We start from the raw sequence: 15,295 nt of genomic DNA, 5'->3' as shown, positions 1-15,295 counted from the left end.
CACAACATTAAGAAAGGTTTCTATGTATTAAATCTTTTAAGTTATTTGCATAAAATAATATACTTTACTATTCAATAATGCATAATTTTTTATTGCTCAGTTGGTATACTTAATAAAATTAGTTTATAACTCACTTTTTACTAATTAATGGTTGGCATTTACAAGGATAAGGCACATATGGCTTACCAAATTATTAGTTTTGGCTCTGCCAGAGTTACCTCAAATTGGACATAAACTTCATAAATTTATAGCAGGCTAATTTTTAAGTTAATAATTTTATTTTGTATGGCCTGTAAATGATGTTATATAAATCCAAATGTCCTTTGTCAGAAAAGTGTTCCCCACTTTAGAAATTAATATTCAGTGCCCATGAATCCAATATGACCTTCTGCTTTTGTTGCAAATGTGGCTTTATTGGAATACAGCCAAGCATATTCATTTATTTATTTTAATTTTTGGCTACTCTGAGGCTATAATGGCAGCCATGAGTGCTTGTGACAAAGAATTTAACCTAATATAATTATTATTTTGTCTTTTAAAGAATTTGCCAAGTCCTAATCCGGGGTAAAATTTTATCTAATCTCATATATTACACTCTGTTCTTTATCCAAGCAATTGTTTCTTATTACATTATTTTCTTTCATAGTCTTATAGCTCATCTAAATTATCTTATCCACTTGATTGATTTCTTCCCTATTTCATTAAAACTGGAACTTTTTTAATGCTTTCTTCCTAATGTGCAGAAATCTGGCATAGCATAACTTCAACAAATGTTTATGTATAGGGCCCAGCGTGATAGCATAGTGGTTAAAGTCCTCTCCTCGCATGTCCAGGATCCCATATGGTCGCCGATTCTAATCCCGGCAACCCTGCTTCAGATCCAGCTCCCTGCTTGCGGCCTGGGAAAGCAGTCGAGGACGGCCCAAAGCCTTGGGACTCTGCACCCATGTGGGAGACCCAGAAGAGCTCCTGGCTCCTGGCTTCGGATTGGCTCAGCTCCAGCCGTTGCACTCACTTGGGGAGTGAACTATTGGATGGAAGATATTCTTCTCTGTCTCTCCTTCTCTCTGTATATCTGTCTTTCCAATAAAAATAAATAAATAAATCTTTAAAAAGTATATATTTATGTATAATGGTTGGTTGGATTTTTGTTGTTTTAGTTATTTGGTCAAACTTGGTCTTGCTGTCCAAAACAGTCTTTACCTCTTACTGTTCAATCAATTTTAGACGGAATATAATCCATTTATTCTGTTAGCATTGATGTCTGATTAATTCTAGACCTACAACAGGCCATAAATGCTACTATACCTTTTTTTTTGGGGGGGGGGGGGGTTATGCCTGTATCCCACATTTCAATAGTTGGCAAAATACATCTTCTTGTTTTATTTTACTGCCAGTTGTTTAGTGTTTCAATGGTAATTATTAGCTTTATAGTTCTGTCCTTGAATTTTCCATCAGAAAGGAGACAGGTTTTACTCTTTCTAGTTCTTACTAACCAGTACACTGCTCAGCATTTCATTAATCAGTGTGGGCTTTGCAATCAGATACACCCAGCTATTAGACCAGGCTTAAGTCTCTTTAAGCCCACGGGTGCGTGCAAGGTCAATGCAGAATGGGAAGAGAAGGTGTTTCATAGGACACTTGTTCAAATGAAAATGAAAGTATAAAGGTGGGGCATTGTCAGAGCTCAGTTCCTAGAGTGCAGGTGTGCTTTGCAAGAGTGAAGGTTAACAATAGAAGAGGGAGAGAAAAGTCCAAAAGGCAGGCTACCTGGTAAGCTTTCAGTGTATCTGTTAACAAAGGAAGGAAGGAAAGCAATCTCCATGTATTTTTGGAAAGATTTAGAAAGGCACATAAAATTCATTTATAAGTATTTATTAGGTGATTGTTCTGTGTTCACTGTGGAGACAGGTTCTTTTGGAATATTTCATATTGGATGTGGATCTTTGCAGAGTTTTAGAATCTAGTTTGGAGCCAATATGTTAATGTACATAAAAGTTTAAAGAACACTTAAGTTCTATTGTTTAGAGAGACAGGAAGGACAAACCAGAAATTTGGCTCTTGAGTTTTCTAAGAGCTATCTCTTTTCTTAGCTTTCCTGAGAAAAGACAAACAAGATTAAACAATGTATCTTCCCTGCTCCATTAACAAAAGCAGGAACAGGGTGTGAAATGTAGGATGTCTTGATTCCAAATTATGGATCTCATCATTTAATCCTATTGCATTATCTTTATTTAAGTTAGATTTTAAATTAGGAGAGTCTAATGTGTTTAGATTGTTTTGAATGAATAGTTCTTGCATGTAATCCTTGCAGGGATTACTGAACAAAAACTATAGTGGGGAAACACAGAAAAATGTAAAATTTTTACCTACAGAGATAGCACCAGTTATCTGACATAATCAGAGTTTAGTTAAAGATGGCATTAGTTTTGTAAATATTTCTAAGAAAAATGAGCATTTAGAAAAAGTGAATAATTTAATAAGTGTGTTGAATTTTTTAAAATGTCATAAAGATGTTTTAAAGGAGTTATAAATACTGACCTATACCATAAATTGTATTAGAGGAGGCTAGATTTTCATTAACAGATATTTATTTCTTCACATAGACAACAGACAAGTAGAAATACTAATTATTGCTATTTTAAGACTGAGAAGGGCTTTTGGTGCTCATCCCAGAAACATTTAAAATACGCAAGCGAAATTAATCTCTGCTCTAATTTCTAAACAAATTCTTTAGTGTCTTTTGAAAGAAAAAAAAAACACTTAGTAAAGCTGCAAAAATTTATCAAAAACTCTGCAGTTCTTAGTCACACTGTATTTATTTTTGCAAAAACAAACTTCGGCCAAACCATTTGTGTTTGGCCTGTAAAACAGGAAACAGCTGTTGCTCTTGGTGTTGCGTGCTCAGTTCCTGTGGGGATGTAGAGATTCTGCTTTTCACCTTTTACTGAGGAATTTAGCTGGGCATCAGGGATTTAAAAGTACAAGGAATTGGGTATTTGTGATAGTTGGTTTGACAGGCTTGATGGAAGAAGAGATTATGTCCGGTCAAGTCCCTGTGCACCCAAATGCCCAGCACAGTGTCTGACACCTTGATGGTGCTCTGAAGCCCTGCTCAAGCTGTGAAGACTTGGGGCTAAAGTATATGTTCTGATTTATTCGAAAGCAAGTTTGTTTTCAGAAGCCAGTTGCTTTTGAAATTGATGCGTTCATTTAGTGGCTGAAAAAATGATAAGAACAGGTATGTAACAAGACTTTTCAGTTGGGTCTCTGCGGTTACTAGTTAATAGAAATGAAAACAAAGGTTATGATGACCTGTTATTTAGTGTACGTGCCAATAATTGATTCTTTGCCTACTTTTTAACAGGAAATTAGATCGGTACAGGATGGTGTCAGGGGCAAGTTCATGTTTTTTTTTTTTTTTAACCAGTAAACTTTATGCAACCACAGGTTTCTACTCTTCTTTATATTTCCTCAAGAAAGATTTAAGTGTGAAGGGGAACACTGGGAGACTTGGGAAGAAAGTTGCTCCCAGTTTTAGATAATCCTTAATCAATGTTTATATGGGTTTTGGGCAAGGTTCTTCGTTAAGTTAAAAAAGCGATTTTTCACTTCCTTGCAGACATCAAAGTAAAGGAGCAGTCTTTGGAAAATCTGATCAAGTAAGTTGTTATTCTGAGAATGCTTCTGTCTACTTTAGTTCTTTGATTCAATGCATTCTACTTAAATGACCTGAGTTCCAGAGATTGTTGAAAATCGGCTTTTACTGGGAGTTAAACATTAAATGCTTTTATTATAATTAGCGTGATAGAATGGAAATAGCAATAGATTGCATAGATAGATTCAATACTGAGAATAGTAGTGGGCACCTGGTAGGCAGTCAGTAGATGTGAAATAAATTAATGCATTTGGAATTCAGAAGATGGATGTGAGTCCTCCATCTGCCCCTACTTGTGTGTTTGTGGCAAGTCACTTCTGGCTCTGAGCCTTATTTTCTTTATATTAATGGTAGTTGTAACCCTTTTTGTTTATAGTGGCAATAGTCAATATAATAGTTGCTCCCTGCATGTGGCTAACTTTCACTGTTAAATGTGGTTACTGTGACTAGGAAACTGAAGTTTTCATTTAATTTTAATTCGTTTAATGCTGTTTCTTAATTATTGGAAAAATATTAAGTTGCTTTGAATAATTTCAGCAGATGAGTCTATTTTTCTGCCATAGCTTTTAAGAAATCTTACTAACATCTAAGTTAAGATGTGCTGGGGCTGGTGTTGTGGTATAGTGAATGGTGTGCCACCTGTGATGCCAGCATCCCTCCATCTGGATGCTGGCTCATGTCCTGGCTGCTCCAGTTCTGATCCAGTTCACTGCTAATCATCTGACAAAGCTGTGGAAGAGACATCCCAAGGACTTGTACTCCACCCCTGTGGGAGACACAGATGCACCTCCTGGCTCCTGTTGCAGCCATTTGAAGAATGATCTAGCAGATGGAAGATCTCTGTCTTCTCTCCAACTCTGCTTTTTAAATAAGTGAATACGCCTTTGAATAAAGAAATAATTAAGATATGCTATAGGTACTTATCAGGCTTCAATGAGTTAATATAGAAGAACTTTTTAGTAATTTTTATATGAATAAGCATTAGAATATATCTTGCACATTAATGCATTAAGATTCAATTTAGCTTGTTTTGCTTTTTAAGTATTGCTACCAAGAAATTTATAATTCTTAAGTTTTATAAATTTAGGCTATCATGTTTGTAGGCTGCATTATATTCTTTAGACAGCACAGACTTAGAATTGGTTTGAGAGTCTATAAAATAATCTAATAAACTTTTAATGCTATAGAGGTTGTTTTATTATGCAAAACTTTTGTGGCATACAGAAGTAGCCATCTAGAGAGGTTTCAGATTTTTAGCGTTTGAATTTACTTTTCTTAAATGTGGAAGTGAAACAAGTGATACGTGGCCTAAACATGGTAATAAAATGAACACTAGAGAACCTGATCACCCAAGAATATAGATGACATTGCCACTTATTTTGAATTGTTTTTGCCTAAGGCATCACTTTGAATAAAGATAACTTTGACTTAGATATCTGTCTTTAAGTTGTTGGAATTCTATATTCAGTGTCATTTCGTTAAGATCAGAGGATAATTGAAGTAGCATGATGAAAAGCGTAGGAAATTTACATGTACCCATCACTGTAGCCATGCTTTTGTGTGTATTTAAAGTAGGTATCATGAGGAAACTTCAAACAGAATGTAGGCAGCGGTGCTTGAGCATACCTGGGGGAGTAATTGCTTTAATAATGTATTATGTAATTTCATGACTAGGAACGTGGAATCTACTTTTATCCTTACAGGGGAAGAAAGATCTATGAACCTCCTCGGTACATGAGTGTAAACCAGGCAGCCCAGCAGCTTTTGGAAATTGTGCAAAATCAAAGAATACGAGGACAAGAGCCAGGTACTCAAGACCCCGTGAGAGTACGCCTGTTGTTCCTCCACTGCCGCATGTAGAAATTTATGTGACGTAATGCCTGACTTGTGACATAAACCACCTCTGGAGCAGGAGTTAGTATGTTTGCATTGGTTTCCTCCAACTTTGACTTAAATCTCACAGGCCTTAGACTTAAACCATTCCAAAAAGTGAAGCTTTTTGAGAAATTAGATATAAATCAGATTTGATATAAATGTTAACATATACATATTTTGAGAAAATGCAAACTTCCCTTTTGAATTGTAATCAGTGATGAAATGTGTCCTAAAAATTTATGTTTACTCTCCGTTTGTTCTTTCTCAACACTGAGAAATAGTTTTCTTTAGGAAAGAAAGAAAACTTATCCTTACATTTCTCAAATGTAGGCAAAGTATATGATATATAATAAAGCGTTTGTTGGCAATAGGTCTTCACTTGGAGATTCATATATAATTTGCTTCTTTTTTTTTACTTTTTTTTTTAACAAATATTTATTCATTTTTATTAGAAAAGCAGATTTAGAGAGGAGAGATAGAAAGATCTTCTGTCCACTGGTTCAGCCCGCAATTGGCCTCAATGACCAGAGTTGAACTGATCTGAAGCCAGGAGCCAGGGGCATTTTCCACGTCTCTCACATGGCTGCAGGGTTCCAAGGCTTTAGGCTGTCCTCTGCTGCTTTCCCAGGCCACAAGCAGGGAGCTGTATAGGAAATGGAGCAGCCGGGACACAAACCTGTGCCCATATGGGATTCTGGCACATGTAAGGTGAGGATTTAGCCATTGAACCATCATGCTGGGCCATATTGTATTAGCAGGTGCTGTGTATCCTCTGTAGGCCTTGCTACATTCATGAAACAAATTGGCTATAAGGCTTTCCCTAACTTTGTGCAGGTATTTTACCTGCCTGTTTGTCTTTATCTGAATCATTTGCCCAGTTGGTCATTGTTTAAATGGGATGACTTTCCCAACTAGACAATAGAAACATTAAAGGATCAGCTTTTCATTTATAGCACCAGGCTAAATAGATCTAAAGTGTTATTCTGAGTGTAACTAAGTTTGGTTATTGTTTAGTATAGCTAAGCCGGGTTACTTTGACCTTAACATACAAAGAAGTGTCATACTGCTCATTATTTGTTAGGTGCTCTGTAGTTTAGTAAACACTGTCATATCCGTGAGCCTTTCTAACCACTGTTTAACAGAGAGGATGCTGGGCTGTAGAAAGAGAGAAATTGAACTTTGTCTCATAGCTGACTAGGTGGGCAAGCAGACAATTCTGCGCATTTTATCTTTTTATCCCATAGTTTTTCCAGGGCATCTTTGTGAATATGAATGTATCTCAGGTAAATTTATTAAAAACACAAATAAAACGTTGTCCCCTCAATCTGCTTAACAAGAAATGCTGTGCAGTTGTAAAGAGCGTGCCTGCAGCTACTTGTTTACAACTTGAAATCAGGCAAGAGCCTGGAATTCTGAAAGAGTACGGCTGGAAGTGCTTCATTATATTTCTGGCAGTGCAAATGATTTAGAAAAGTCTTGGATGAGTCAGTGGATCATCTAAAGAGCTAAGGAGATTGAAGATTTTGTGACTTTTTACATGTGCTTCTGATGCTAAAACCAATTTGAGTATTGGACAAGATGATGCATTTACCAAATTTAATGGTATTTTCTCTCTCTCTCTCTCTCTCTCTCTCTCTTTTAATAGCAATCACTGAAGAGACACTTTGTGTGGGCTTAGCCAGGGTTGGAGCAGAGGACCAGAAAATTGCAGCAGGCACTTTACAACAAATGTGTACTGTGGACTTGGGAGAACCGCTACATTCCTTGATAATCACAGGAGGCAACCTGCATCCGCTGGAGGAGGAGATGCTAAGTCTGTTTTCCATTCCAGAAAATAGCTGCGAATCCCAAAGCATCAGTGGAGTCTCAATATAGAAATATTCTATTGCTTGATATTAATTTTAGTCACCTGCGGATATATCCACATTTTTATAAAAATTACACGGGTTTTTTGGTTTATGCACTGTTTAAAACAAGTGACCACAAAGGAAGAAGTTGACTCAGCCATGCTTGGTTTCCTGCAATGCATTTTACCCTATGATGTCATCTGTTATTGTAGCTATTTTGGCAACTTTCCCAGCTCTGCACATGGAGCAGACCAAGCTACACTTGTGGATAGGCATCCAGACAGAATCATTTTAAAGCAGTTTTTATTTATGAAACCAAGTTACACAGGGTGAGGCCAGCGCAGTGTGACTGAGATGTAACTGGAATATGAGTTACATTTATCCCAGCTTTAAAATATATGAAATGTCAGGAATGGAAAAGCAAATAGAGTATTGCTAACATTTCACATACTGCTTTTGATTTTTTTATTTTCTTAAAAAAAATCAGCTGTCCTCACTATAGGATGAGTTACCCTGATCACAGCTGCCATTAGGACACAAAACAGAAGTGAGACTTAATGTCCGCCCAGCAATCTCACATATTTAAATAGTTCAGCTGCACACGTGCCACGAATCACACTCTGTACTGGCCATCTTAGACAGCTGACACCCTGGTTGTGTGGCCTGTGTTCTGCTCTAGTTTGGAGGTTATATAATTATTTAATTCTAAATGTTTAACCAGCCATAAACAGTTGCATTTGGGTTTTAAATAGCATCTTTCACATCCAAGCAGACAAATGAATAGCTTTCTGACTATAAAATGAAATTTTAAAGTATTTGTTTGAGGGCAACAATGAATTAGTCAAGATTCATCGTATCATTTGACTCAGTTAATATGCCATTATATATTATGCATTTAGTCTTGCTCTCACTGATTTTATTTATTTATTTTTTTATTCATTTGAAATTCAGCTTTACAAAGAGAATGGGAGAGACAGAGATCGTCCATTTGCTGGTTCACTCCTAAACATCCTGGAGTCCTGCATGGATGGGCAGGAGCCCAGCACCTGGACCACCTTCTGATACCTTCTCAAGTTCATTGGCAGGAATGCTTTTATCACTTCAAAATAGAAATGACTTTTAAAAAAATGCCAGTTAGTTCAATTAGAATTCCTATGATTTGATCAGTTTACCTGACTTCTTTGATTCATAAATTTGTTTGAAATTAAATAAAGATTTTTCTTTTTCCTGGGATTATAAATTAGATAGTGGCACTTTTTGGCTTATTTGAAATAAAAATGTTTTAATATGCATGGCAGCTCATTTTCAGCACTTTGAACACATGACAGGAAAGAACCACATACAGTTTTCTGTGATTTTCATTTAAGCTGTTAAACCAAATATTTATTTTTTTAAATTTTTGTTTCTATTTTTTTTTTAAGATTTATTTTTTTTTTAATTGGAAAGCCAGATATACAGAGAGGAGGAGAGACAGAGAGAAAGATCTTCCATCCGATGATTCACTCCCCAAGTGAGCACAAGGGCCGGTGCTGTGCCAATCCAAAGCCAGGAGCCAGGAACCTCCTCCAGGTCTCCCACTCGGGTCCATGAACCCAAGGCTTTGGGCTGTCCTCAACCGCTTTCCCAGGCCACAAGTAGGGAGCTGGATGGGAAGTGGAGCTGCCGGGATTAGAACTGTTGCGCATTTGGGATCCTGGAGCGTTCAAGGTGAGTACTTTAGGCGCTAGGCCATGGCGCCAGGCCCACATTAAACACTTTAAACAAAAGATTTCCAATCCTGGAAATGGCAAAATCACTTGTAATGTATCTGCCCTTCCAATTATGAAATTTGGACAGAATAAATAATTGTCTAAAGGTACTAGGTTGTTACTGAAATCAGGCTGAGCATTGCACTCATAGGCCTTTTCCTCACAGGATATCCTAAGACTTTCTGATGATGGGAGGCCAGAACTAAAACCAAAGTTGTCTTCTCTAGTGAGCTTCAGTTGTTAAAGGATAGTATTAAGGACAGGAAATCAAAGTAGGAGAGCTCAGATTTGAAGGTAGCAAACAAGGAGGGGGGCTTCTAGTCAACCATAAAATCTTTCCACAAATCCTTGGCTGACCCCTGACTTGGACGTGCATAGAGAAACTCCAGGTAACCTGGTGGGAATCCACACCCGGAAGGCAGAGGAAGCTGTACAGCGATTGCAGCTCTGTTACCGGAGAAGGGCGAGGCTTAGCTTTGGGTCTAGCTAGTTAAATGAACTTGATAAGCATATTGTTTTTTCTCCCCAAACCTACAATTGACTGAGTTTTTAAAAAGATTATGTCCAGGACTAAAGATGTAAACTTCTTACATAAGACTGAACCCTATGGAATTGAAGTGATTGGCCAATGCCTATTAGAGGGGCCTGGAGCTATAGTGTAGTAGTTAAGGTCCTCGCCTTGCCCACCCGGGATCCCATATGGGTGCCAGTTCTAATCCTGGCAGCCCCACTTCCCATCCAGCTCCCTGCCTTGTGGCCTGGGGAAGCAGTTGAGGACAGCCCAAAGCCTTGGGACCCTGTACCTGTGTGGGAGACCTGGAAGAAGCTCCTGGCTCCTGGCTTCGGATGGGCTGAGCTGCAGCCATTGCAGCCACTTGGGGAGTGAATCAATGGACGCAAGATCTTCCTCTCTGCCTCTCCTCCTCTCTGTATATCTGACTTTCCAATAAAAAAAAAATTAACAAATGCTTATTAGAAGCAAAATTTCTTATTCTTCAGATTAAGATAACAGAAAGAGTTTATCCCCCAGCTGTAGGCAACTGCCTAGGTTGCATTGTATGTAGGCAAGTGCTGCACTGCTGAGAGAAAAGCAGCGAATAGCTAGTGGGCATCCTGGGCCTAGTTAATGCCAAATTTGTGTCAGCTATACCAGTGTGACAACATAGTTGCCTGTTCTGTTCTTTTGTTTTGTTTTTGTTTTTGTTTTGTTGGGGAAGAGGGGCAGATGCTTCCATGCCGGCCGACAGGGTTGGGAGACCTGTGCCACAGTGTGCATGGGCCCTGGATAGGCACGCAGGTCCCCAGGCTGGCACAGTGCACCGCTAGAGGAACGGGCTTGGAGATCCACATGCCTGCAGGCCTGGGGGCTGTGGATTACTCAGGGAAGGGAGTCTGGGAATGTGAGGGAGAATGTGACAGGTAAAGAGTGACTTCTGGGGGACTTCCACCAACCAGGCTACTGCACTTGCAGGTAAACGAGGTGGTGTAGAGGAGGGAAACCTGAGGACTTTTAGGGGTCAAACCAATATACCCGCCAGTGTGGGAGATCTGAGCTGGGCTTGTTGGTATAAACTATCTTCTACTGGTGTACACGAAAGCTATGGCTGGACTCTACTATAGTAGCTGCTGGGAGCAGGGAGTGGGCCATGTTAGGCCTGGTGATGATACCAGTTCATGAGAGAACTGAGCCTGGGAGCAGATTCTGCCTTGTGGATTGTGGGCTCACCCATGTGGAACTGCCATACCACCTGATTTGCTTGAGGACTGGAGTGGTGATTTGCTGAGCTAGACATGACCATGGACCCCAAGACTCACGTGTACTGGTGGTGTTGGGAATAGTCTAGGATGGTCCAGGCTGTAGCACCCACAGGTTCACACCAAAAAATTGGGTGTGGGGTGGACTGGGCCATAACACCCATCAGTGCACAGAAAGACTGAGACTCGGGGGAAGACAACTGGGTAAGGGTCTAGCACCTGCTAGCATGCATGAGATTTTGATAGAGTGGACCTCTTGAAAGAACTCCCCTGGTGGGCTGTCACTCTCACTGTTGAGCATGCAAGTCAGGGCTGGGTGTTTTGTCAGCCACACAGGGCTGTTTCACTTGTTGTCAGGTATGTGGGTGGGTTCTGGTGGGGATGGGGTAGGCCAGGCAAGACCAGGCCAAACTATAGCACATTGGCATGCATGGGAGCCAGGATGGGGTGAGGGCCATGCTGGGCTGGGTTAGGCTAGGCTATTACACCTACTGGTTTGCATGAAAGCGAAGGATAAGAGCAGGCTGGGCAGGGATAGGCTGCAGCACCCATCAATGAGAGTTGGGAATGGGGGCAGTCCAGGCCAGGCTGTAGCATCTAATGGCAAAGTCCAAGACAGGATGGGTTATCCTTTGCTGGTTTGGCACAACCACAAGCATATGCAAGATCTGTGGCTAGGAGTGCATGTGGTTGGGGAACTAAGGGGATGTCCCAGCTAGGCTGCTGTTCCCACTGGTGTGAGTGGAAGCTGGAATAGGGGCAATGAACTGGGCTGGACATGGCTACTGTATTCCTTGGCATGGGTGTGGACTGGGTCTGTTGTGTGCCAGTCAGGGCTAGGCCTTAGCACCAGCTGGTACTTACAAGAGCCAGAATGAGTGTAGGACAGGTTGGGCTAGGTCTTGGCACCCACTGAACCATGTGAGACCTGGGCCTAGGGGTAGACCAGACAGAATTGGGCTGTAGCACTCAACAGTAAAAGCTAGAATGGATGTGGGGTGATCAAGCAAGGCTGCTATATCTGCCAGGACAGGAGGTGAGCTAAGTTTGGCTAGGCCAGGGACTCACTGGTGTGTGGGAGGTCTGCCACTGGGAGGTGACCTGACAGAGGAATTTGCTCCCTGTAGGGAGCATAAGAACCCCAGGCTGCTGGTCTGGGTTAGGCAGCATCCACCAGCTTGAGCTGGAACTGCAGGCATGCTGGGCCAAGTCAGGCTGCAGCATGCACTGATGAATGCCAGACTGGGCCACAGTTCCCACCTGCACACATAAAACCAGGATGGAGGACAAGCTCGGTAGAGGCACTGCAGGGGCTCCCCTGCTGGGCCACTGCTCCCACTAGTGATCCTGAGAGTTGGGACTCAGGGCAGACCAGACTAGGCAAGCTACAAAGCCCTTTGGCCTACATGTGATCTGGGTTAGGGAAAAGCTAGGCTGGGCTTAGCAACCATATCCACTGCTGCATATATGAGCCAGAGTAAGTTCAGGCCGATTGTGCTTTCCTGCAGCATTAGCTAGCAGGTGCTGGGACGTGGGGCAAGTCCTCTCAGGCTAAACCACAGTACCGCATGTAAAATGAAATATCTGGCAGTGGGCCTAGTAAGGAGATTGAGGACACTGGTCCGATGGGCTGCATGCAGCTCTCACTGGTAAGCATGAGAACCAGGGCTGGGGGTAGACCGGCTGGACAGGTAGTGGCACCTGACAGCGTGAGTGTGGACTGGATAGTGTGGGTTGGTTAGGCTGAGCTAGGCTCCAGTGCCCATTGATGGATGTGTATGAGAGCTGAGTGGGATGCAGGACAGATTGGCCCAGTCTGTGGCATACCTGGGCATGCACAGGAACCAGGAACTGGGCATGGGCAAGGTGGAGGTTATTGGGGATCACCCTGGCTATGCTGCAGTTCCTGTTGGTGTGTGTGAGAACCACGTATGTGGTGGGCAGCGTTAGGCTGGACCACAACATCTTTTGGTTTGCATTTGAAATGGAGCTGGGGATAGAACTGACCAGGTTACAGTAATCGCTGAGGTGGATGATGGACTGAGCTGTACCCTGCACTGCCTAACACACACAGGAGTCAGGTCGGGGTCACCTCTAGCAAGGTTTCTTTGGGGACCTCCCCCACCCCCAACTTGTATATTGGTCTCAGATCTCCAACTACAGTGGAAATCACAGGACCCATTCCTCGATCCTTCCCGTCCTATCAGTGGGCTTACACGAGCATGCATCACTCTCAACTGTGTAAACATCATCACAAATAAAATGAATTTTATTATTGAAATTTTTTATCAAAAATTACCAAACTACAAAAAAATCTTACTAGGCATATAAAGAAAGAAGAAGATAGGGCTTGTTAACAATTAGGAGAGAGGCAATTATAACATAACTAGATAGTGGGGTTAACAGAAAAGGATGTTTTTGAGCAGATTTTCAAACTTTATGAAATGAAAAGGAAAGGGGATTATGATTAGTGAATGCAGATAGGCCTTCTCAGCCAAGAATGGGGGGAAAATGACCAATGAGGTAGTAGGGTATAGATGACAGATGAAGAGAAATCCTCTCAACTAAGGAAACAAGAAAAATGGTTGATGCACATAGCTTCTAGATCATGGGAGACTGTGTCTGGCTACTTACGATTATACATAATCAGATTTCCTGAAAAAGTAGGGTGCCAAAAAATATGAATAAGGGCCAGAATCATCCCACATTTGAAGAAATACCAACCTAGATCCAGTAAGCTCAGTGAATCCCACACCCAACATCAATTAAAGCAGCTTAAGACCAGAGGTAAGGGCTGGTGCTGTGGCATAGTACGCTAAGTCTCCATCTGTGGCACCAGCATCCCACTAAAGCACCACATTTGGATCCCAGTGGCTCATCCTCTGGTCCTGCAGACACCACCATGTAAGAGGTTCCTCCTTTCAGTACCTCTGCCTTTCAAATGAAATCAATAGATGGGAAAAACAATTAAAAAGAACTTAAAACCAGAAGTAAAAGAATTATTTAAGAGAAAATCTTAAGAGCCACAAAGGGTAATAGGGAGCCTACCAAGCTTTTATTTGAAATTAAAATTTATGGGCCCGGCGCGGTGGCGCAAGTGGTTAAGTCCTCGCCTTGCAACCCCGGGATCCCATATGGGCGCCGGTTCTAATCCCGGCAGCCCCGCTTCCCTTCCAGCTCCCTGCTTGTGGCCTGGGAAAGCAGTGGAGGACGGCCCAAAGCTTTGGGAACCTGCACCCGTGCGGGAGACCCGGAAGAGGCTCCTGGCTTCGGATCGGCATAGTATCGGCCCGTTGCGCTCACTTGGGGAGTGAATCATCGGACGGAAGATCTTCCTCTCTCTCTCTCCTCTCTCTGTATATCCGCCTTTCCAATGAAAAAATAATAAAAATAAATCTTTAAAAAAAAAAAAAAAAAAAAAAAAAAAAAAAAAAAAGAAATTAAAATTTATTCCTTTTGCTGTTAAACTTTTTCCTATTTTAAAACTTTAAATAAAAATTTTAAGGTTTTATTAAATAAGTGAATTTGATTTAAATAAAATTATAAAATCTGCTTTATTTGTCAAGAAGAAATGGATAAAATATTTTCAGCTTACTATCCTAAAATCCCAATATTTGACATTTAACATAGAAATACTTGAAACTACATGGATTTCTGTCATTTTTAGGTTTTTAATCCAATTTATTACTTTTTAAAAGATTTATTTACTTATTTGACAAACAGAGTGACAGAGGGAGAGACAGAAAGAGCAGTGGCACTTTCCACATGGCCACAATGACGCGGCTAGTCCAGAGGGAAGTCAGGAGACCTGGCCCTACTGCTCTGTGGGTGGCAGTGGTCCAAGTATGTGGACCATCTTCTGGGCTTTGCTAAGCACACTAATAGGGAGCAGGGTCCAAAGTAGAGCATCCGAGACTCCCCTGCTGCAAAACAACCCCAGACTCTTTAATATAATTTCTCATATAGTAAAACTAAACAGTCAAGTGTAGAACCAATACCAAAAGAATTGCTTCTCATTGTTCTCTTTGCTTCATCTATCCTTCTCCAGGCCACTGTTGATTCATTCTGTCTATAGTTTGGCATTTTTGAAATGGTCAGAAATGAAAGTGGTTTCTTTCAATGTGATGCTTTTGAGAGTCATCTAAATTGGATGTATCAAAAGTTCATTTCGGGCCCAGCGCGGTGGCGCAAGTGGTTAAGGTCCTTGCCTTGCACGCCCGGGATCCCATATGGGCGCCGGTTCTATTCCGGCAGCCCCGTTTCCCTTCCAGCTCCCTGCTTATGGCCTGGGAAAGCAGTTGAGGATGGCCCAAAGCCTTGGGACCGTGCATACTCATGTGGTAGACCCAGAAGACACTTGCTCTCTGCCTCTCCTCCTCTCTGTATATCTGCCTTTCCAGTAAAAATTAAAT

The 15,295-nt window shown here is 41.2% G+C and overlaps 1 protein-coding gene across 2 annotated transcripts in view; it reads left to right on the top strand.

The window, feature by feature from the left end:
- DPH5 (diphthamide biosynthesis 5) overlaps window positions 1-8,197 on the top strand; it is a 33,625-nt gene extending 25,428 nt beyond the window's left edge. For both annotated transcript variants that reach the window (XM_040998365.1, XM_040998366.1), the window contains 3 exons: window positions 3,623-3,662; window positions 5,362-5,465; window positions 7,179-8,197. In XM_040998365.1, coding sequence (XP_040854299.1) covers window positions 3,623-3,662; window positions 5,362-5,465; window positions 7,179-7,408 — 374 coding nt within the window. In that variant the 3' untranslated portion in view covers window positions 7,409-8,197. The remainder of the gene's footprint in view (window positions 1-3,622; window positions 3,663-5,361; window positions 5,466-7,178) is intronic.
- Window positions 8,198-15,295: the final 7,098 nt, after the last annotated feature.

Source organism: Ochotona curzoniae, unplaced genomic scaffold (assembly GCF_017591425.1).
Source record: "Ochotona curzoniae isolate NIBS_2020 unplaced genomic scaffold, NIBS_Ocur_1.0 scaffold_1037, whole genome shotgun sequence".
NCBI lineage: Eukaryota > Metazoa > Chordata > Mammalia > Lagomorpha > Ochotonidae > Ochotona > Ochotona curzoniae.
The sequence above is the reverse complement of the archived record's forward strand: the minus strand, read 5'-3'. Positions and strand labels throughout refer to the sequence as shown.